Below are 23,844 nucleotides of genomic sequence, written 5' to 3' on the forward strand. Positions count from 1 at the left end.
TGAATAAACATGTTGGTGCAATTATCAAATTAGATTTCTCTGAATGAAACTTAAATGTCATTCTCAAGCATTTACAAGAGGATTTCTTCCTACAACTTTATACACAATTTTAAAAAGACACTATTATTTTCTTCATTAGTCAGGAGAGGTGTAGAAAATGCCCATTTACTACATTAAAACATCTAATAAGCACCCGAGTGTGGGCTTCTTCTGAGTACGTTTTTTTAGGCAGGGTTTTGAGTCTACACCTGCTTCAGTGGCCACGAGAGAAGACCTGATTTGGGAAAGAGAAGGGTTGGAGACTATTCTGCTGACTCTCCATTGATACTGTAGATGGTGGTATCCTTTTGTTAGATATCGGAACCTTAAGCCAATAAACAGACTCTGAAGTATTAATCAGCAGCATTTATTGATGAGGTATCAAATCACCATGCTTAGCAAAGCCAGTTCTAATGAAGCTTGCATCTACAGTCCCATATGACCCCCAACAAATCCCCCCTCCCATCTTCCCAGATGCAGCCTCTGGAACCGAGACTGCCCCAAGGTCAGCAATCGATAGCGAAGGAGCCGCCTGGTCTTCTGCCCACAACAAAATAACAGTTGTAATTCTTTTCTCACGGGATAAGCAATACAGGGAAAGCCTAGTTTACTACAAAGCATGCAAAGCCATAAAGCATAGGTCAAGGAAAAAATGCACAGATGGCAGTGGTAACATATAGCAGGGTGGTTATTTATATCAACGAGGCATTGATTGGTTTTATCTGGCAATACATTGTTTCAAGAATGCATCTCATTACTCAGATACCCACCCTCACATTCTGCCCCCCTTAAGACCCTCCCCCAGAATGCTTTCACTAGTTAAGGGAGACACACTTTTGTGGTGTTGACTCATTCATTAAAACCTTCTGGAAAATGAGTCCACGACACCAGATAGTCCCTAGAATCCATGATAGAAGTCACTTCGTGATGCATATGTTCTCTAATCCACTTGTGTGGGGCCCAGCTAATCTTGGATGCCAACAATCCGCCCGGAGTGCCTTTTCAGCAAGCTGCAATGGAACACAGGATGTATACCATGTAAGTTCTTTGGCAATTGCAGTTCAAACACTATAGGGTTAATAACCCGTTGCACTTTCAAAGGTCAAATAAACTTGTGTCCTAATTTATAACTCCCTTTTAATCCCTTCAGGTTTTGGGCAGACAAATAAGCAAAGTCCCCCTCTTCATAGGAAACCCGTAACCTTTTCTTGTCCGCATGTTTTTTATAGTTCTCCTTGGCTTTTTAAAGGGAGTGCTGGATCAGATAACACATCTGCCTGAAACCTTTTCTGTCAGGTATGAAATATGGTTATTGGGGGCAACATCCTCTGGTAGCTCTGGCCCCAATCTCTGATCAGTTGCAGCAGTGGGTATGAGGGACTCCTGTATATAGTGAACAATTTATTGCATTTGACCATATAGACCATAAAAGCCAAAACAAGGTTAGAAATGTTGCCAGCAGATAACCATTCTGATAAAACTATTGAGTTAAAATAGTTAAAATCAACAAAATGGTCTTTGAATAATAAAGATAAAAGAATTCCACCTGAATGCATTCAAGTTTTAATTCCTTTCTTGGCTCTGTTCAGGAAAATATTGTTAGAGCTTTACTATTTGCGGACATTTTATACAGAGTTTTAAAAATTATTATTATTATTTATTATATTTATATAACCGCCCTCCCCCGGAGGGCTCAGGGCATAGATTTTTATTGTGCTTATTTATTGTTTTTACTCTCCCCCAACATTTATCTTCACAGCAAACCTGTGAGACAGACTTGTCTGAGAGAGTATGCCTGAATCTTAAAGTCACCCCACCGATATCATAGCAAAGTGAGGATTTAAACCCAGAACCCCCAGTTATTGGTATACATTGTTTGGATTACAAAGAATGTGCTTGCAGAACAAACCATGATTCAAGGAAGCGAGCCATGTTGCATATTTCAAGGGAAGTCGCAAAGCTGCAGCCACTGAGAATAAATGTTGTTAATCTTTGTTGTGGAATTCTAAGTAATTGACCTTGTCTTTTGGGGATTCTGAGCTTGGTCCTCTTACCCATAATCCTTTTGCAATATACAGCTGCTCTTGGTTAAGATTAGTGCAGACATTCCAGAGTCCAGTTGCACCATCATTAAAGTCTAAACATTCAAGCAACATTGGTATCAAAGATTATCCTTGATGGTGACCTGACTGGAGCCCAATGTTCTTTGAGATCCAGGTGCTCGGGAGCAACAGCCGCAGAAGGCCATTGCTTTCACATCCTGCATGTGAGCTCCCAAAGGCACCTGGTGGGCCGCTGCGAGTAGCAGAGAGCTGGACTAGATGGACTCTGGTCTGATCCAGCTGGCTTGTTCTTATGTTCTTATGAGATAGGGCAAGGGGCTTCGACATAATTCTCACATGACATGTATACTTCTCCCCACCACATCTGCTCGGAATGCCTGGATAGTGTACCTTCTTGATTGACATGCCTTATCTGCTCTGTGAACTTGAAAAGTTATAAACATTAGTTGATTCTTTTATTCCATGCTCCCTGATAATGCAACCAGTGGTGTGGGCCTTGGTATGCAGTCAGAATATATTTCTTGCTATTGCCTTATTATTATGCTTTATGGGTTTTTTTCTCATGAGTAGCTGCTATGTATGGTTTTTTTAGATTATCTAAAATACAGTCAATAGTTGTAGATTGTATAATCCCAACACGCACACATAAATTTTCAAGGTGGACTTCTAACACAGGCAGTGACAGTCTTATAAGTGAGGTAATAAAATCCTTAAATAGTAAGTGCTTCTTCTTATATTCTGGATTAAAAGTAGCTCTATTTTGATTTATTCAACATTTTTAAACCCCATTTTTCAACCCAAGGGAATGTTTCCTGAGACAGCCATATATAACAGTTTCATTTTTACTGACAAACTGTGAAGTTGGAAAGCTGGAAGTCCATAAAGTCCATAGACGTTCCCTCTTGGCTTACGAGCCGGCATATGTGTGGATGGCGGAGGGAAATGCGGGGTGAGGTGGGAGAGAACTGTTTCCCTCTCTGCTTTGGAGCCGGCAAATGTTTGGATAGTGAAAGGGAATGTGGTTGGGGGTGGGGGAAGAGCCATTCCCCTCTCTGGTATGCGGCCTTTCTGCAAGGTGTGTGTGTGGCGCGGGGGGTGTGTGTGTGTGTTTGTCTTTTGTCAAGCCTGTTTCTTCTGTCTAAATCCATGGTTTCTCCCTCTGTTTTTTTCCACTCGTATCAAAGCCACATCTTTTATCAATACCCAAGAAATTTTGGGTTCAAAGTCATTTGAAACTACACTAGTGAAAGGGAATGGGGGAATGGGGAGGGGAGAATCAGCCAATCAGAATGCAGTAAACTGAGGTTATCCGCGCATGCGTGGAAGGGATTGCAGAAGAGATTGTGGCAAATGGAAAAAGATGTGGGCTAGTGCGGAAACAGCTGTGGGATTACGTCCAGGTCCTGCCTCGACTCCTTGGAAGCACCAGGGAGCCGTGCAGAAGGACAAACCACGACAAATCAGCTGTGGTATGAAAGATCCCGGTTCTACCCAGGGATAATTTGACCATGCAAAAATGGCCTTACATCATTCTCCTCCCCTGCATGTTTATCTCCACAACAGGTAAGTTGTCAGGTAAGTCGAGCTGACCACATGTGACTGGTCTAAGGTGAGTCAGCAACTGTTTGTGGTGGATTGGGAATTTAAACCTGGATTTCCTCAACCCTAGTCTGACATTCTAACCATTACACACTGGTAGTGATAATTCTTCAGCCCCCTTTTGTTTTGTAAATAAGATATTTTCCTTCCCAGACGTTGCTTCAGTGCTATGGAAAACAAAGCAGAAGTTCAAAATGGGAAAAGAACAGCAAAAAGGAAGGGAGTTTCACCACTTCTGTTAAAGCAATCCAGAAGCAGCTTGGAGTCTACAAAAATTGAGACTTTAAAAGGGTAGGATAAAACAAAAGCTATTTACAGGGAGGCAAACGCACACGCACACACACACACCATATTTATCAGAGGGATTTTTCTATTTTCCTAATTTGACACTTCCCTATTAAAGTAGGCACAATATATAGTTATGGGACACTATATTTCCTATCTGGTGATGTTTTATCTGCCTTATCCTGAGAGGCTCCTCCTGCATCCTCTGTCCTTGTTGTCATTATCCTCATTATGGGTTAAAGTGAACAAGCTTGCAAGCCTAGAGAGATAAGGGGGGGCTGCTCCCCTGCAGAGATAGTGTCTCAGTGTGGGGGGTGCTGTTTCAGTGACTGAGAGGGAATCTGGTGAATTCAAAGTGATTTGGGAGGGGGAGGATATAGGGAGGCTGCAATGCAAGGCTCAAGACAGAGGCTCATTCCGCACATGCAGAATAATGCACTTTCAAACTGCTTTCAGTGCTCTTTGAAGCTGTGCAGAATAGCAAAATCTACTTGCAAACAGTTGTGAAAGTGGTTTGAAAATGTATTATTTTGTGTGTCCAGAAGGGCCAGAGAGAAAGGACCGGGGTGGGGGTAGGGGTGTCCAGCTCTTTCTTTGGCCCTGCAGCAGAATTGGAGGCAGGATCCAAACCTGGCCAGTTTGGAGGCTAGTGGGGGATCACGTGAACTTCAGGTTCTGTAGAAGTGCTGTTTGCTCCAGGAGAGAAGCTTTTGAAGAGCAGGGAGCCAAGAAAGGGGAAAGCATTAAGAGTGGCAAAAGAGATTATGGTTCTGGACCCTCAGAAAACCCACACAAAATATGATCAAGCAACGTAACATTATTGCCTATGGGCAAGTGCAGTTTCAATTTATTCTTTATACTGTCATTATCCCCAATTGGCAACCATATATTGTCTATGGACGTAGTTGATCTGAGTTTTAGTATGTTCCCAGAATCTCAAAAAAGGGAAAGGGTGGATTTCCACTTAAAGTTTCCTCCACAGTATCAACCTCTGAACTTGTTGTAATTGTATTTGAACACAAGAAATGTCTTAATGCTTTGTCTGATCCGCTTATGGATCATTTTGGCCTAGTCACAGTGGCCAATGTTGACAGGATGTGGGGATCTGGGAAGCCCACCACTTGCCATTCTGGCTGCTGAAATCAAGCAGCGACCATGTTCTTGGTGTCCATTAATGATGTCACTGACTGAGGGTACCTTCTCTTGGCAACCCAAAGAGGTGGTTATCCACATACTCCTTTAGAAAAAACAACACAACAGAAAATTGTATTCATTTATTTATTCCATTTATACCCCACCCTAAATCAAAGTCCCAGGGCAGCTTACATAATGGGGTTAAAAGCCCCGTTAAAACATACAATCCTAAAAACATAAAACATGATCTCAGGGGATTTACATTTGACTGGTTGAATCTTTCCTTATGGAATGGCCTCAAAGGTTGCCATTGTATGAGCAGTGTGGGGCAGAACTCATGGGGCTCCACAAGGCACAGTCCTATGCCCCATTCTTTCCAATCCCTCTGTAAGCACTTAGGCCAAATCCTTCATCGTGGTGGGCTGGCTGTCCTCCATATACTGAGGATATCCAGTTCTGTATTTCCTCATCCAAATTTCCTGGTGATGTGGTAGATGTCCTGAATTGTTACCTGTTGCTTTGAGCCATGGCTTGATCTCAGTTAAACCTAAGTATGCCCATTACTGAAGTTTCACAGGAACAAAATCATATATCAGTGTGTGGCATGCAGCAAAAATGCTTCAGCTAGCAACACACCATAAGTTGCATGAGTTGAAGAAGCCTCTCAAGTGAAAACAGTGGGGACAGAGGTGGCTAAACTCAGGTGACAAGACAAGAAATAAACCTTATGTTTTGCAGGGTAGAAATTTCTATTTTAAACCCATTTTAAAATCTTTTTTCCCAACACAATTATTTTATTACTGTGCCTTGGTATAACACATCAACAGTATTCTACTTTATTACTTATTAATTTTTTTCATTTATGAATAATATAAAACAATTGTATTTCTCTTGGCATTCTTGATTAGATCTCTTATTCACATACATTTGTTGGTGGGGTTGAAGGAGTTCAAAGAAAACTGTGACTAGCCCATGGTCACCCAATAGGGTTCATATGGAGGAACAGGGAAACAAATCCAGTTCACCAGATTAAAGTCCACCTATTATTTGGAGGAGTGATTCTCCAGATTAGAGACCGCCACTCCTTACCACTACACCACACTGGCTCTCTAGCACTCCTTAGTTGATTTTTCATATGAGGACTCACTGTCAAACCAGTTGTTCTTAAATCATCCTCTTTTATTTGATATTGGGATTCCATGTAGTGAAAGAAATCTGATTCTGTGACTGTCTATTGAAGATTTGTCCCATGTCCCATTCTGTGCCCAAGATTTCAGGCTGAGTGTAAAAGATTTTTTAGGTTTTTTTTGGTTCCCAGGAAGGTCTGATCAGGATAAATTAATGTTACTACTGGCAGATAGGGATAAATATTACTTTCTAAATGGCAGCATTGTTGCTGCTGTTATAAAGATAATAGTGAAACATGCTGATGTAGGTATGGTTGACTTGCACACCAACTGCTCTACTCTGGGTCATTACCCAATTGAATTTTATGTTGAGTTTTTTTAAATGGTCATCATGTATTTTAATTTCTCCTGTAAAAATGTTTGGAAAGTTGTGGTCTTTATTTTGATGCAATTGCTGATGTAATAAAGATGAACTTACCAAAATCATAACTAGCAAGGACCTTTGTCGCATTTTTATTTTGTCTCTCCCGTCAGGGAACCCAGGCTTCTCTCCCCTGTTTAGCCCCTAAAGCAACCCTGTGAGGTAGGCTATGCTGACTTTGTTTGACTGGCCCAAAGTCAATCCCTGAGGTTCCTGCTTTTATGTATATGAATAAAGAGTGAATGAATCATAGAGTTGGAAGAGACCTCAAGGGCCATCAAGTCCAACCCCTTGCAATACAGGAACACACAAAGCACTCCTGACAGATGGCCATCCAGTTTCTCTTTAAAAATCTCCGAAGAAGGAGATTCCACCACACTCTGAGGTAGGGCATTCTACTGTCCAACAGCCCTTACTGTCAGGAAGTTTTTTTCTGAAGTTTAGGTGGAATCTCTTTTCCTGCACCTTGAACCCATTACTCCTAGTCTTAGTCTCTGGAGCAGCAGAAAACAAGCTTGCTCCCTCACCAACGTTACATCCCTTCAAATATCCAAACATGGCTATCATGTCACCTAGTAACCTTCTCCAAACTAAACATACCCAAAATAAACAAAACTAAACATACCCCGTAACCCTCTCCGAACTAATCATACTCCCTAAGGAGCAGCAGTGGCGTAGGGGGTTAAGAGCTCATGTATCTAATCCGGAGGAACCGGGTTTGATTCTCCGCTCTGCCGCTTGAGCTGTGGAGGCTTATCTGGGAAATTCAGATTAGCCTGTGCACTCCCACACACCTCAGCTGGGTGACCTTGGGCTAGTCACAGTTCCTCCGAGCTCTCTCAGCCCCACCTACCTCACAAGGTGTTTGTTGTGAGGGGGGAAGGGCAAGGAGATTGTAAGCCCCTTTGAGTCTCCTGTAGGAGAGAAAGGGGGGATATAAATCCAAACTCTTCCCCTCCTTTTCCTCCTCGGGCATGGATTCCAGATCTTTTGCCATTTTGGTTGCCCTCCCCTGGACACGTTCCAGCTTGGAGGGCAGCCAAAATGGTAAAAGGTCTGGAATGAGCTAGAACTATTTGCATAATTACTAAGGTTAAAGACTTACAGGTGTGAACAAACCTTTATGCGTTTGGTGCAGGGAGGCTTTGGTTTAACCACCTGGAGGTTGGCAGCCTGCGAGCAAGCCAGGAAAAAAAAATGTATATGGGCACTGCCCCCACCCCTTCCCGCTTCCATTTCTCCATATTTACTGACCCCTCGCATCCTGGACATAAACTGTTTCAACTCTTACCCTCTAAACGTCGCTACAGAGCACTGCACACCAAGACAACTAGACATAAGAACAGTTTTTTCCCGAATGCCATCACTCTGTTAAACAAATAATTCCCTCGATAATGTCAAACTATTTATTATATATTTCTTATATAATTACTGCACTACTTTTTTCATCATTCCTATTACCCATCTCCTCCCAATTATGACTGTATGACTATAGCCTGTGCTGACATTTCATTTTATTTTATGATTTTACATTTTATGTTTTCATTACTATTGATTGTTTCCTGATTGCTTACTAGACCTATATGACAATCATTAAGTGCTGTGCCTTATGATTCTTGACAAATGTATTTTTCTTTTATGTACACTGAGAGCATATGCACCGGAGACAAATTCCTTGTGTGTCCAATCACACTTGGCCAATAAAGATTCTATTCTATTCTATTCTATTCTATTTTCCCAAGTTTTATTGCAGTTCCCTTCCTGCTCAAAGGCATTTGAAACGAGCTTCTCCTGCTTCTAGCCCGCTTTGGAAAATGCCAAGCTCGTTTCCCGCAACGTGGGCAAGACCGTCTGGGCTACTCCTCGCTGACTTCCTAGACTAGGAGAATTTAAGGTCTGCTTTGCCTGATCCTTCGTCAAAGTTAGAGCGTTTGGAGTGAGCGCTCAAATAGTTAAAACAGTCGAGTTCACAGTTCCTGGCGGGGAAGGAAAGAAACGGGCGAGAGGGGGGTGTAAATTGCAGGTGCACCTTCCTGCTTTAGCCTTTTGCTCTTTGTGCAAATATGCGTGAGTAGGAGCTTCGGAGATTTCATTTAGAAGGCCTGTTTGGAAGCACAGAGATTTAAGGTGCACCGGGGGGAGGGGAGTTTTTCCCTGGGGGAGGAAAAATTAAAGTGACGAGCGATAGAAATGGGGCGGCGGAGACTGCAAATCGAGTGAATCTGATGAGAAACCTCAGGGTATGTGTGTTTGCATAAATGAGCTTGGTTGGGAACGTCAACTGATCAGATTAGCTAAGCAGCTAATCAAATAAGTGCAGCTCTTTTTTTAGGGTGTTTGCAATCCGTTTATATATATATATATTGGCAATCTAAAATAAACTTTTTAAAAAGACTTCATTTAGTCTCATGAGTTTAGGAAAAGAGGTGACCTTAAATAATGAGCATTTAGCTGCAAATAACTGACCATTACATTTTAATAACTGTAAGCGTTTTAATTTCCTTTTTTTTCCTGTTAATTTTTAAACATTTTTGATTTATGTTTTTTGGGACTTTTTCTTACTTTGTTGTGTTTTGTTAAAATGCAATTGTGTATGTTTGTTATGTGACTTATTATTTTCATTTATAGCCTGCCATTCTCCCTGGGACCAAAAGCAAATTACAAGCATGATTTTTTAACGTTTCCAGTCAATCAGTAAAACAGTGCAAAATATGGTGATGTCAGGAAATCATTGCTCAGGTTACAAGGTGTGATAACATTTGAATCTAACAAAAAGTTTATAATTTTAGTAAAATTTATACGTTTATTCTGTATATTATTTTATGCCTTTGTGTTGAAGCATTGTAAGCCATTCAGAGCCTGGCTTTGGCCAGCAAAGCATGGAATATAAGTCTAATAAATTAAAAAATAAAAATCATCCAGCTACAAATAATAACATAAGTTATATGAAGTTGCTCTCAACACGAGGGTATGGTGACAGACCCCCTAGACCAGTTTTGCACAACCCTTCCAGGGAGCATTCTCTATTCCCCATCCACATTAAGGACCAGAAAGAGAAATTTTAATCTCAAAATAGCAACAGATCGTGTTTCCTTCACGGAATGAACAGCAAAGCTTGTTTTTGGGGATATGCAGGCAAGCAAGAATGTAAAAGATTGCTCCATGCAAAAGAAGCTCGAGGACCCCGGGGTTCTGTCCCTTCTATCACTCTGCAGAAGAGGGAATTTTGGCAGATGCTGCTTCTCTTCATCCTTTGTGACCCAGCTAAAATTCCTATACAATGACTACAAGTTCTGGAGCTGTCCTCCACCCCACCCCCACAAATTCTGTTATGTTTGACAGCTCATGGGGAAACATTTGCAATATATTTGGTAATTAGCGGAGGAGGTTGACAGGTTTTCTCCGTAAGTGTCTGTGTAGGCGCTCTCAAAAATGAGAGGCTAGTCTGAATGATCTGATCCTGCAGGGGCCTTTTTTCCTCTTTTATAAACATGCTTTGCTTTAAATTATGCTGCCCTGTGAATCACCTCACAACTTGGTTATGTCTCTCCTCTAGGGTGATCTGCTGTCTGGCCATCAGGGAGAGCCAGTGGCCTCCATATGACTGTTTCTTCTTTGGGCAGACACTCAGTGGGGGAAACGTGTCTGAGGGAGCCAAATACGGAACTGTTTTGGCATTTACCAGCGAAAGGCTGTGTTTATAAGTATCTATACCGTGTTTCATCCTAGAGTCTCTAGGCGGCTTACATCAGTTAAAAACTGTTATCAGTCATCTACACCCTATGAGAACTCGAGAACTGTGTGACATGCCCAGCAGGCCTTGCTTTCAAGGTAATTCTTTCTCTTCTGTTCTCCCTGGAAGGTCAAAAGTGGTTAGAAGTGGTTAAAGTGTCAAACTAGGATCTGGCAAGGCCAGGTCCGAAGCCCCACTCCCATGGAAGCTTGGGCCAGTCACACACACTGTGTTGCCTGCTTCACAGGGCTGTTGTGAGGATAAGCTGGAGAGGAGGACAGCAGTGGATATTCACAGTAGCAAGCCTTTATTGGCATAGACAACAGTACAACAATAGTAAAAAACTGATTAAAAACATATACAATACAGGAAATAAATGTTGAGTGGAAGGAAATCTACTGGCATTTAGTAATTTCCAGGAGAAAGTCTGCCACTATCATACAGAGAGAAGGATCAGGATTGTCCAGCAAGTAGTGTAATCTAAATAAATTGGGGAGATCGGGTAAATGTAAAGGAGTAAGATTCACATACTTGGATCTGATTTCCTTGAATCTGAGACAGTGTAGTAATTGGTGGGCCAGAGATTCAACTGAGCCATCATTACATGGGCACAATCTTTTAGCCTTTTCTTGCTTGTTAAATCTGCCATGTAACAAGGCAGAAGGCATAACATTAAACCTGGTGTGAGGACAACAGTGAGGACAACGGTCCCCATTAGGGAGGAAGGCTGCACATACTGGGAGGGTAGAAAATATCCTCTACTTTACAAAACAAAGGGAGTTTAAGAATCTTCATGAACTGGTTTAGTGAGTAGAAAATCTGAGTAGAATCTAGGAGGTCCAAATTTAAATCTCAACGCTGCCTTGGAAGATTGCTGGCTGACTTTGGACCAGTTGTACCCTGTCAGCCTAATCTACCTCCTGGGGTTGTTGTGAGGACAGAATGTGGGAGAAGAGAACAATGTAAGGCACTTTGGGTTCCAGTGGGTGGAAAGGCTTGGTGTAAACAAAGTAAACAAGTAAAGACAAATTTGTCTCCCCTCAGGCAGTGGAAGAATATCAGAGTCAGGTTTCAGATCGTCTCCTCTCTGGGGTGGAATGGAAACATTTAAGATGCAGCCAGCTCAGGTAAGGGACGGATCAAAGGAACAACTTGGTGCCTTCTTTAATGCAGGGCAGGAATGAACTATGTATGTTTGTTTTTGTAATTGGCAGTCTTCTTTTGGTAGGCTGTGATTTCTCAACAGAGAAATGGGACCTAAAAATGCTGAAATTAAGTTCCCCAGCTTTCTGCTAACTGCAAGCCTATTCTGGAGGCCCTGTAGTTCACTGATTCCCACCCCCACCCCCCAATGAATCAAACAGTGTCTGTAAATTTTCCAGGCAGGTTTTATTGTTTTTCTGTGGTGTGTCAAGTATTCTCTGAAGGAAGAACTCCCCCTGGGTGTATCAAGAATTTAACATGAAGACTTGGGAGGGGGAGGGTCAGTGGCTCAGTGGCAGAGCGCCTGCTTGACATGCGGAAATTCCCTCATCTAACGATAATAAAAGGATCAGGTAGGAGGTGATGTGAGAGAACTCTGCCTGGGACCCTGGAGAGCTACTGCCAGTGAGAGCACACAATACTGACTTTGATGGACCAGCAGTCAGTGCATTTAAAATAGTGTAACTACTTGTGAGAACCCTGCAAGGGTCTGACTCAGTAGAGAGCATTTTTAGGTATTCCAGTGTCCATATCCACAGCTGCTTGAGAAACAGCTGTGGCTCTCTGGTAGAACTTCTGCTCAGCATGCAGAAGGCCCCAGGTTCAATTCCCAGTGTTAATTTCTGGAGAGCCACTGGTGGTCTGATCAGACAGTACTTTAGAACAGTGGTCTGATTCCATATAGGCTGCCTCATGTGTTTTTTCCCCCAGACTGTGAGCTAAAACATGTTTGAGCAGGGGTGGGTTGATTATTTGCGAGGAATGTGTCATCTTTTTTTTCAGTGTCCAGTTTCCTTTGAGGAGGTAGCTGTGCGTTTCACCAAGTCTGAGTGGGCACTGCTGAATCCTGACCAGAGAGCTTTATATAGGGATGTCATGGTGGAGAATTATGGGAACGTGGCCTCTGTGGGTAAGGATTCCTTTTGTCTTGATTTGGTAGATCTTTTGATTCTTTTTTGTTCCTGTTGCTTATTTCTGTTATTTATAGTCTTGCTAGGACTCAAGGCAGATTAGAGTCAGTACAACTAGTAGATGAAGAGACAGCTAATAAATAGTATAAAAGGACTTGCGTAGAAAACAGGTTGCTGTGCAGAGGAAGGCAATGGCAGTTTCCTCTGCTCATCTCTTGCCTTGAAAACTCCATGGTTTTGGGCTCACCATGAGTTGACTGCAACTTAACAGCACAAAATTGCTATTATAATAATAGGACTAGTTTAGCATAAATCTGAAACAAGGCTTCAGTATTCAGCTTGACATTTAGACAATGCAAGAAGTGGCCAGCATGGTGTAGTGGTTAAGAGCAGCTGACTCTAATCTGAAGAACCAGATTTAATCTCCCACACCTCCACATGGGCAGTGTTGTTTCCCCACTCCTACACATGAAGCCTGCTGGATGATCTTGGGTTAGTCACAGTTCCCTCAGAATTCTCTGAGCCCCACCTACCGCACAAGATGCCTGTTGTGGGGAGAGGAAGGGAAGGTGATTATAAGTCGCTTAGAGACTGCTTGCAGGAGAGAGGTAGGTGGGTATAAATCCAAACTCCTTTTATTATGTAGAATCACTGAATCATAGAGTTGGAAGAGACCGCAAGAGCCATCAAGTCCAACCCCCTTTGATGCAGGATCACACAATCAAAACACTCCCGACATATGTTCATCCAGCCTCTCTTTAAAAACCTCCAAAAAAGGAGACTCCACAATTCTCCGAGGCTGTGAATTCCACTGTCGAACATCCCTGACAGAAAGCTCTTCCTAATCATTAGGTGGAACCTCATTTCCTGCACCTTGAATCTATTACTCCATGTCCTAGTCTCTGAGGCAGCAGAAAACAAGCTTGCTCCCTCTTTGACATGTCATCCCTTCAAATATTTAAACATAGCTATCATGTTCCCCCTTAACCTTTGCTTCTCCAGACTAAACATCCCCAGCTCCCTAAGCTTCTCTTCATAGGACATGGATTCCAGACCTTTTACCATTTTGGTTGCCTTCCTGGATATGTTCCAGCTTATCAATATCCTTCTTAAATTGTGGTGCCCAGAACTGAACACAGTACTCTAGGTAAAGTCTGACCAATGCAGAGTAGAGTGGTACAGTTACTTCCCTCGATCTAGACACTATATACTCTTATTGATGCATCCGGGAATTGCATTGGCTTTCTTGGCTGCTATATCACACTGCTGACATGTTCAGTTTGTGGTCTACTAAGTGAACATAAGTCAGCAGTGTGATATGGCAGCCAAGAAAGCCAATGCAATTCTGGGCTGAATCAATAAGAGCATTATGTATGTAGAAATATAATGCAGTGACAGCAAGATAACAGACAGCAACAATATTAGTAGTGTTGTCCGTGCTCTGTTCTGGATAACCTAGGCTAGTTCAATCTTGTCAGGTCTCAGAAGCTAAGCAGGATTGTATCTGGTGAGTACTTGGATGGGAGACCAAACATCTATGACAGTGATGGCGAACCATTTCGAGACTGAGTGCCCAAATTGCAACCCAAAACCCACTTATTTGTCACAAAGTGCCAACACGGCAATTTAACCTGAATACTGAGGTTTTAGGAAAAATGGTTGGCTCCGAGGTGTGCGTTGCTCGGGAGTAAGCTTAGTGGTAGTCAGTGGCTTTGCTTTGAAGCAATTGTGCAACTCTTCCAATGGGTGAATCACGACCCTAGCAGGGTTTACTCAGAAGCAAGCCCCATTGCCAGCAACCGAGCTTACTCCCAGGTAAAGGATCGCGCTTTAGTTCTTCACATGAAAATCAGTGGGGTTTAACAGCGCTTAACAGGGTTACCTACACTGCTTCCCCAAAACTAGGTCTTAGGTTTAATGCCCAGAGGCCCAGAGGCCCAGGCCAGCCTAGATGTGTGGGGGGGGAGGGGGGGCGTGGGAGCGACTCTGTGCGTCCCCACAGAGAGGGCTCTGAGTGCCACCTCTGGCACTCGTGCAATAGGTTCGCCACCACTGATCTATGAAGAGGCAGGCAATTTCGAGCTACCTCTGAGAACAGCTACAGCGAAAAAAACTACAATCGGGCCTCCCTCTCCCTTTTCCCTTTCTTTGCTTTCAGTGGTGGATCCCTTCTAGTCAATCTATTGCATTGTTGTCAGGCCAGTCCCCCTAGAGAATATTGGAATTCATTGCCACATTGTAGAAACTTGTATTGTGTATTAGTGATATTTTAATGTGAATGGTGGTTTAAATTTTATATTTATATTGTTGTATTATTGTTGTAAGCTGCCCTAAGCCTAGTTAACCGACAGGAAGTGGTGTATAAATAAAATGTTCATTCATTCATTAATGCAACATCCCTTGTTTTGAAAACCGTACTGGGTTGCCATAAGTTTGCTGTAACTTGACAGCCTGTTCCACTCATTGCCAGTATAGTCCATTGCCTTTTCCATCTGTTGAAACATCTATCTTAAGAGATGTTCTTAAGAGAGCTAGTGTTGTGTAGTGGTTAAAAGCAGGTGGATTCTAATCTGGAGTACTGGGTTTGATTCCCCACTCCTCCACCTGAGTGCAGAGGCTTATCTGGTGAACCAGATGGGTTTCCACACTCCTACGTTCCTGCTAGTCACAGTTCTTCAGAACTCTCTCAGCCCCACAAGGTCACCCAGCACACTTCATGTGGAGGAGTAGGGAAAACAAATCTAGTTCTCTGGATTAGAGTCCACCACCTTACGCAGGCACTACATCATAAATTGTTTATAACGAACCTGAATGCTTACACACTGTTATGTATCATTGGGTTGAAAACCACACAAAGCATTTCTTTCTTAAGTTGCCATATGTGGTGTAATCCAAAAAGCCAAGAGTGCAACCCAGGTAATGATTTAGGGCCAACAACGTTGTCTGGACATATTCTAGATTAGAACATGTGCCTGAAGTATTATTTGAATGACCTGAAAAATCTGCATCCCCCTCCCTTTCTAAAATGTTGTAACATCTAAACAGAGAGTTTAGAGTTCTGCTGGATTTGAATATTTGCACACTGTTAGGTATCATTGCATGTCCTAAGAACATTACTTGGATTGTGCTGTTGGCTTTTTGGATTACACCACCTGTAAGAAACTTAAGAAATGCTTTGCTTTGTTTTCTTTTAATCTTGATGTTTTCCCTCAGTATGAATGGTCCAGAACGCTCTTAAACCCAGAACCTACATCTCAGTTTGGCAAAGGCAGGATGGTTTAACCTCTGGAATACTCCATGCTTCCAGATGGTCCTCATCTTGGGGGTATCCCAAGGGCCAGATAATCCTGAGGGGGATTGCATCTGTGAATAAATAGATATTGCTGTCTGATTAAGATTCTGGGTAGGGAAGAACAAAACATTTGCTCTAAGAACCGCCACCCTTGGAGGGTTTAATGACTGTGGAGCATTTCAAGGCCCTTTAGAGAGCAGAGGACTTGTTTGAAGGAGGAGAACGAGGATAAGCCTTTCAGTTGGGAGGCTGAAAGAGGAATTGTTAAAAGAAACATGGGTGCCTTAGCCACCAGAATGAGATTCTAACTGGTTTGCTGTCTGTTTCATGAACAGTAGACCTTCCAGCTGACCTAAGATTTAAAAGGGCCATGTACAAGAAATGGAAAAAGGGGGAAATCACCAAAGGGGAATTCAAACAAATAAACGGGACATGTAGGCAGAGGTGTAGCTAGGAAAAATGGAACTTGGAGCAAAATCTGAGTTTTCACTGGGGGGGCTCTCCCGTATGGGCAGCCACCCTCCCCCACCACAACCAAACAAGGTTTTTTTTGCACCAGATCATCTCAAAGTCACCATCACATTATAAAACATGCCCCAACTCACAAATCTTGGTAAAAGCCGAATCCACATGATTTTAAACAGATCCTCATGAATTCATATGATTTTTGCATTGGAATGAAATGAAACCAGCATGAAACTATAGAACATGTCTTAATCTACAGGCAGCACCAAAACAAAAGTCATCCCAAAATCACCAGCACATCACAACTCCAGCCATTAACCACATGTCTGAACACAACAATCACATATCCCACGCTTCGTGGTGCCACAGTGGCACAAAAACCTGCTTGAAAAACATGGATCCTTGTGGATCCTCATGATTTTTCCACAGTCACCCCCAAATCACCTGCACATCACAGCTCATACCTCTAGAACATGTCTGAACACAACAATCCTGCATCCCATGTCCCATGGCACCACAGTGGCACAAAAATGTGGTTAAAACACACGGCTCCTCCTGATTTTTGCACTTGGTCACCCCCAAATCACCAGTACATCACAGCTCATGCCCCTGGCAACATGTCTGAACACAGTGATCTCACATCCCATGCTCTGTGGCACCGCAGTGGTGCAAAAACCTGCTTGGAAAACTCATGGATCCACATGATTTTTGCAGTAAGTCTCCCCAAAATCACCAGCACAACACAGCTGAAGCCCCTGGCCACATATCTGAACACAACAATCACGCATTTTACACTCCATGGCAAAAGGCAGTGAATTAGCAGAGTCAGAAAGAAGACACACACACCCCCGCCAAGGGCCACATCTATGGGAAATTGTGCTTGAGGCAAGCTCTCAAATTTTGCCCCCTCCCCAGCCATGCCACCCACCCCGTGTGCCCATGTTGGAAAACCAGACAAATATGAACTAAATCAAAATATATTAGACTGGTCAAATAATCACGGCAACCCCAACTGTTTCAGCTTGAGCATGCTCTCCCCAAACACAGGACTCACAGGTATACTTATTTTAATGGGAACTGTGCTCAGCAGTTACTGAAGAAATGAACATAAAAACCAGAACTCACTGTTGCTCTATTGTGCCAGAGACTTTGCTATTTCCCAGCCCCCAACAATGCAGAAACAAACACCAGCCACGTAGAAATTTACTCTGCGCATGCTCGGTGGTGCTCGTTCCTTGCTTTCTCAGCTCTTCCTTGCCTGTTAATCATGCTTCCCTGGGAGCAAACGACGGGCAAATGAGAAGAAGGCTCATTTGCATGCAGGCTCTGAGGACGCTGGAGGACAGTTTGGAGGAAATATCTTTTGAGAGGGGTAGAGAGGGATGAATGGAGGGGCAAATTACAAAATAGTGATTTGCAGAGATGCCCTGAGGATGCTGGGAAACTGTAGAATAAAGTCGAGACTCACCATAACTTAAAAGGTTCGCTGATTGTGGAGACATAAATACCAAGTTGAGTTCTATTTATATTAACAAAGTCCTGGTAATGCTGAGTCTGTCTGTGAAATCGCCTTAATAGGCAGGGCTCTCCCAGCATAGGCACGTCCCGCAGAATCTGCTGGGCAGACCCAGCCAAGCAAGAAGTGTGGGGAGCAATTTTCCACACAAACCCCGATGTGACTCGACAGGGTCCCGCCTGGGACATTTGTCCTCTGATGTCCTCACGAGCCCTACGCCTCTGCGTGTAAGGAGAAAGTAAAAAAAGCTAAAGTGCAGAAAGAGCTCAGGCTTGCTAGGGAGGTTAAAAACAAGGGAAAAAAGGCTTTTTTGGTTATGGCCATGGCAAAAGTGTTATGATAAAGGTCACTCTGTGGAGAAGATGGTGAAATTCTAACAGGGAACAGAGAAAAGGCAGAACTACTTAACACCTTCTTTGCCTTGGTTTTTTCCCAAAAGAAAAACAGTGCTCAACTGGGGGGAAATAGATAAGAAGATGCAGCAGGGAAAACTCAGCACAGAATAAATAAAGAGGTATACAGGAATACCTGACTACTTCAAATTAACTTAAATCTCCAGGACCTGATTACATCCCAGGGTATTAAAAGAACTGGCAGAAGTAATCTCAGAACCACTTGCTGTAATCTTTGAGAACTCCTGGAGAACAGGAGAAGTCCCAGAGGACTGGAGGAGGGCTAATATTATGTATTTAATTTATTTTTGAATTTATATCCCGCCCAATCCCTGAAAGGCTCTGGCCGGGTTACAACAAGCTTAGAACATTAAAATATGGCTCTCAGTTGAAACTGGCTGAACACGTCATTAACAACAAGTGACCCATGCTGGAAAATGATACTCTTTTCACAGTCAATGGGAGGCAAACCTTTTCTTGCCCCAAGACAGTCTCCAACCAGAGCCTGCAACAAACCAAGATCTGTCCTCATATCCACTCATTCACTTGTTCATTTGCCAATGTTATATATGCCCTCAAATGTCAACAGTGCCCTTCCACTCGAACAATGGACATATAGCTCAGTCCCTCCTGTCTGCACCATCTCCGAGGCTTCAGCTGTCCGTTCCTGACCGCTCCGTTTTCTCCAATTTTCGCTGAGTTCTTCAATATTTTTTTTCACATCTCCCGCCTGCTCCAAACTCTGCTCCTCTCACCGACCCTCAATCTGCCGTTTATTACCAACCGTTTTAACAGTATATTCAGAAGTCTTTTGTTGTTTCTTTTATATAATTAAGATTTTGGTAAAGCTTGTGTCCTCTTGTTTTGCTTTTCAATAAATGTTTTGGATGAATAAATTGTTTTTCTTCTTTTCTTTTTTTTTTCTGTGGAGGGGAGTATGGTTTTTACTTATCCGGTCAGACAGTTAAAAGCCAATAAGCAGTAATATCAAGTAATTTGAAGCTACTTCCTTTGTTATTGTTGTGTGTACCAAGCTTTATCACTTTACCACCACCACCACCACCCCACCCCCCAAAAGAGGCAAGATTAGTCTGGCACAACTTTTTTGAGAAAGCCATATTGAGTTTTAGTGATCACAGCATTCTGTTCTAAGTGCTTTCAGACTGTCTGTTTAATGATCTGCTCTAGAATCTTTCCTATATTGATGTCAGGATTACTGGGCAGTAATTGTTTGGGTCCTCAGCAAGGTAAAGATTGAAATAGTGGAACTATACAAGAGAAAAAGAAAACATTGAAAGTGAAGGTGCCTGAAGCGACGGTGAACGAGAGGCAACACAAGGGAGAGAGCGGAGAGAAGAAACAACACCTACAAGAGATAGAGGAGCCATTAAAACACACCCAGCAGATCAGCCAAAACCACCCTGATGATCAATGGGATGGCAAATGTCACAGTCAAATTTCCCTCACATCCAAGATGTTTTTTTCATGAGTCTGTGATGATTTCTGTTACATCCTCACATGTTGGGGTTAAGACCTGTTGGTGTAGTGGTTAAGAATGCAGGACTCTAATCTGGAGAACCAGGTTTGATTCCCCGCTGCTCCACATGAAGCTTGCTGGTTAGCCATGGACCAATCACAGGTCTCTTAGATATCTCTCAGCCCCACCTGTTTTACAAGTTATCTATTGTGGGGGAGGGGAGGGGAGTGTAAGCTGCTTTGAGACTCCACAAGGTAGAGAAAAGCAGGGTATAAAAACCAACACTACTTCTTTCCTTATTTCTTGTCACCTTTCATGAATGTAGAAATGGATGCCTGACACTTTTGTAGTAAGTAACTAATCCATTTGTTTCTTCCAAAGCGATTCCCAAGCCTAGCCTCATCTCTTGGCTTCAGGAAAGTGAAGCACCATTTCCCCCAGACCCTGAAGAAGATGAGCAGTTGGCAGGTGGGCGCTTAGGTGCGTAATGGCCCCCTTGGTTTGCTGGGGATTGAACTGTTTCCATGCTGTTTTGAGTGGTCCCAATCCCTCAGGTTAGGAGCTCATATGTACAGCGGGACTATGACATCTTGGATGTTATGCTTCTATTGCTACACACCAAGTCACATTAGCCTTTTTAACTGCTCATAACTTACAGTCCCCCCGTACTGCAATCTCTTGTTCAGATACTCTGCTACCTAGAAATGTATTCCCAGTGAGTATGCATGCTTCACATTTTCGTTCCCCAAAGGTAGAACTCTGCATGTATCCTTGCTGAATTGCATCTTGTTCTGATCTGCTTACTTTTCCAGTGTATTCAGATTTGCTATTTTAATAACTCCACCCCTTATCCAGATTATTTATTTTAAAAAATACTGAAAAGTACCAGACCCTGAACTGAGCCCTATGGCACCCTACTGGATACCTCCCCTACTGTCTGGGTGCAGTTCTTTAACCAGTTCCGAATCCACCTAACTATCCTAGAATACTAGAATTCTGCCATACATATATGCGGTGCCTTCTATGGTGCTAAATTCAATTCTCTGATAAATATCTTCTTCTGCACTATCCATGAGTGGTTCATGTTAAAAAAATTAACCAAAACACTCTTATGAAAGCCTTTAGTCAAAATATATGTTCTATCTTTTATATTAAAATATTATTGAACTGCTGTATCAAAAGCTTTTGAGTGTTAAGAGCATCCACAGGGAAACAGTGAACACTTCAGATGAAAATCATGGAGGAAGAGAGCCAAAGTGACTGTATCCCATGGCCAGTTTAGAAACCAAATTAAAATGGAGAAAAGAACTTGGTCTGCATTAACTTTGCAAAAAACTTAACTTATAACTGTAGTTTATAGACTTATCTCTTCTTGTAATCAGAAAGTTTTGTCTCACCAGGTAACAAGAAGGATGATGAGAATTATAGCAAGCAATGTGGGGTGTATTTTGAAACAACTAGCCGTGAAGTAAAGGAAGAGCCTTCTGGGAATCAAGAAGAGACAGGGAGACAAAAGGAGAACAAAGGGAATAAGTCAAGGAATCAGTTTTTAGTTTTACAGGGTAGTAGCTTGCTCAAAAATCCAGCCCAAGAAAAGTATCCCAAAAGAAAGAGGAGGAATAAACATTCTGAAAGTGGAGAAACATTAAGATGTGAATCCAGCTGTTCTTCCCATCAAAGAATCCATACCAGGTATGAAACTTATGAGGGTTCTGAATATGGTAAAGTCTTCAACAAGCTCGAAAGCCTCACTTCTCATAAGAAAATCTATATGTGGGGAAAACAATCTGAGAGTTCAGAGTTTGAAAACAGTTTTGTTTTCAGCGAAAGCCTTACTTCCCATCAAAAAACCCACACAGAACCAAAACCATACCAACTCTCAGAATGCAGGAAAAAGTTCAGGGATCACACAACCCCTGAGCAGAGAATCCATGCAGAGGAGAAACAATATAAATGTTTGGAATGTAGAAAGAGTTTCTGCCAGCTTGCAAATTTCACTATGCATCAGAGAACACACCAAAAAGAGAAACCATATAAATGCTTGGAGTGTGGAAAGAACTTCACTCATAGAACAAGACTCACTTCCCATGAGAGAGTCCACACAAAGGAGAAGCCACATGCCTGCTTGGAGTGTGGAAAAAGTTTCAGTTGGAGCTCATCCCTCACTTCCCATCAGAGAATCCACTCAGGGGAAAAACCATATAAATGCTTTGAGTGTGGAAAGAACTTCACTTACAGTGCAGGACTCACTTCCCATCGGAGAATCCACTCAGGGGAGAAACCATATAAATGCTTAGAGTGTGGAAAAAACTTCACTCACAGTACAGGACTCACTTCCCATCAGATAATCCACACAAAGGAGAAGCCACATGCCTGCTTGGAGTGTGGAAAAAGCTTCAGTTGGAGTTCATCCCTTGCTTCACATTTGAGAATCCACTCAGGGGAGAAACCGTACCAGTGCACAGTATGTGGGAAATGCTTTAGTCAGAGACCACATCTAACTTCTCACCAAAGAATGCATTCTGGAGAGAAACCCTATAAATGCCGAGTGTGTGGAAGAGGCTTCAGTCAGAGCTCACACCTGACTATACACCAAAGAATCCACACAGGCGAAAAGCCATATGAATGCTTGGAATGTGGAAAGAGTTTCATTAGCAGAAGTTACCTTAGAATACATGAAAGAATCCACACAGGGGAGAAGCCGTATACATGCCTGGATTGTGGGAGAAGCTTCAATCAGAGTTCAAGCCTTAGAATGCACCAAAGAATCCACGCAAGGGAGAACCCATATAAATGCATGGAATGTGGAAAGAGTTTTGGCAGCAGTTCACAACTTACATTGCACAACCGAACTCACATGGGGTAAATTATTTAAATGCCTGCAGTGTGGAAAGAATTTCAGCAGCAATGCATAGCTTACAAGACATAGGCCTTGTCCACATGGGCCAATAAACCCAGGCTAACCGTTTTGGGGGTGAACTTCACATGGATCCCATTCCTATCGCAAGTCCACCCTGTATTCCTCCACCAAAACCCGCCTTTTTCAAGGATTGCACTATCTGCAATTCTTTTGTTTTAACACGAGTGAGCGAACAGCGGCCGGGAAGCACTTTCAGCGACTGCGCTTCCCTCCATTTTCCAAGGTGGCGGTTCCGTAGCCACACAGGGGCATTAACATGGCTTCAAAAAAACAGCACCTCCATGCAAAGGTGCGACGACAACCTGCGTTGCTTCTGGGGCTCTGTTCGCTGCCTGCATGGAGGCATGTGAACACGCTGACGAGACAGCGGATACTTTATGCCGACTACAACCTTTTGTACTTTTGCTGTGCGGAAGGGGCCATAAAGTCCACACTGGAGAGAGAAAATATAGATGTGGGCACTGTGAAAAATAGGTAATGGGGTTTAGCTGATAACTCCATAAGGGAGTAATAGCATCAAATAACCACAATAATTTCATTTCTCAGAAATGTATCTGCAGATGGTGGTGTAGATTCACTCTTTCATGTCAAACCTTGTATGGCCCAGAACTGTATCATTTGTTCCCAATGAATGCAATAATTATTTGCATGCCTCCTAGCATTCAACAGAAACATCCTGGTGTATCTTTGGACCATTCTCTGTAAGCAAAGTTGACAACAATTTCCAGCCCTTCTTCTGTCTTTGGAAGCAGAGAGGCTTCCATGTCCTGTCATAGCTGTCTGAAATCAGCCAGTTTCCAAATGGCTGTAAATTGTCCTCCAGGGATGCTGCTCAATTAGAGAAGGATATATTTGGACTCCTTGTAATCCAGTTTTTCTGTGTCTGTCCCTTTTTAAATAACGTAATTCCTTTGTTTTAAGATGTTTAAAAATATGTCGTAAAATGCTTCAGCAGAAAGGTGATTTATAGAAGACCAAAATGTGTAGAAAGAAAGAAAGAGAATAGTTGTTCTTTAATGACCCACTTATCTCTTCTTTAAGAAGCCACAAAACAGTTTTAATCACCTCCCACCTCACCTTGTGAGGTCAGTGGCAATGGGAGAGTTCTGAGAAAACTGTCTGCCCAAGATCACCCAGCAGGTTTCATGGGTAGGAGTTGGGAATCAGAGCCAGTTCTCCAGATAAAAGTGCACCATTCTTACCCACTGCATCACACTGGCTGAAAACTAAGGCTCATTCCGCACATGCAGAATAATGCATTTTCAAA

General features: G+C 42.6%; 2 protein-coding genes across 10 annotated transcripts in view; both read left to right on the forward strand.

Annotated features, from left to right (window-relative positions):
* The window catches only part of LOC125428526 (zinc finger protein 420-like), an 815,993-nt gene that overhangs the window by 26,357 nt on the left and 765,792 nt on the right, over nt 1-23,844 (forward strand). The gene's annotated exons all lie outside the window — the stretch shown is intronic.
* LOC125428679 (zinc finger protein 883-like) lies at nt 8,681-23,575 on the forward strand. Of its 4 annotated transcripts, none has more exons than XM_048489187.1 (7): nt 8,681-8,795; nt 9,297-9,415; nt 10,225-10,499; nt 11,446-11,528; nt 12,388-12,514; nt 20,039-20,137; nt 21,058-23,575. In XM_048489187.1, the coding sequence occupies exons 3-7, from the start codon at nt 10,451-10,453 to the stop codon at nt 22,521-22,523; spliced, it is 1,824 nt and encodes a 607-aa protein (XP_048345144.1). In that variant the 5' UTR covers nt 8,681-8,795; nt 9,297-9,415; nt 10,225-10,450; the 3' UTR covers nt 22,524-23,575. The 4 variants fall into 4 exon arrangements, with proteins under 4 accessions (XP_048345144.1, XP_048345147.1, XP_048345145.1 ...); XM_048489188.1 differs by lacking the exon at nt 8,681-8,795 and adding an exon at nt 8,800-8,908; XM_048489190.1 differs by lacking the exon at nt 9,297-9,415 and having other exon boundaries at nt 8,700-8,795.

The sequence above is a fragment of the Sphaerodactylus townsendi genome, linkage group LG03 (assembly GCF_021028975.2).
Source record: "Sphaerodactylus townsendi isolate TG3544 linkage group LG03, MPM_Stown_v2.3, whole genome shotgun sequence".
Classification (NCBI taxonomy): domain Eukaryota; kingdom Metazoa; phylum Chordata; class Lepidosauria; order Squamata; family Sphaerodactylidae; genus Sphaerodactylus; species Sphaerodactylus townsendi.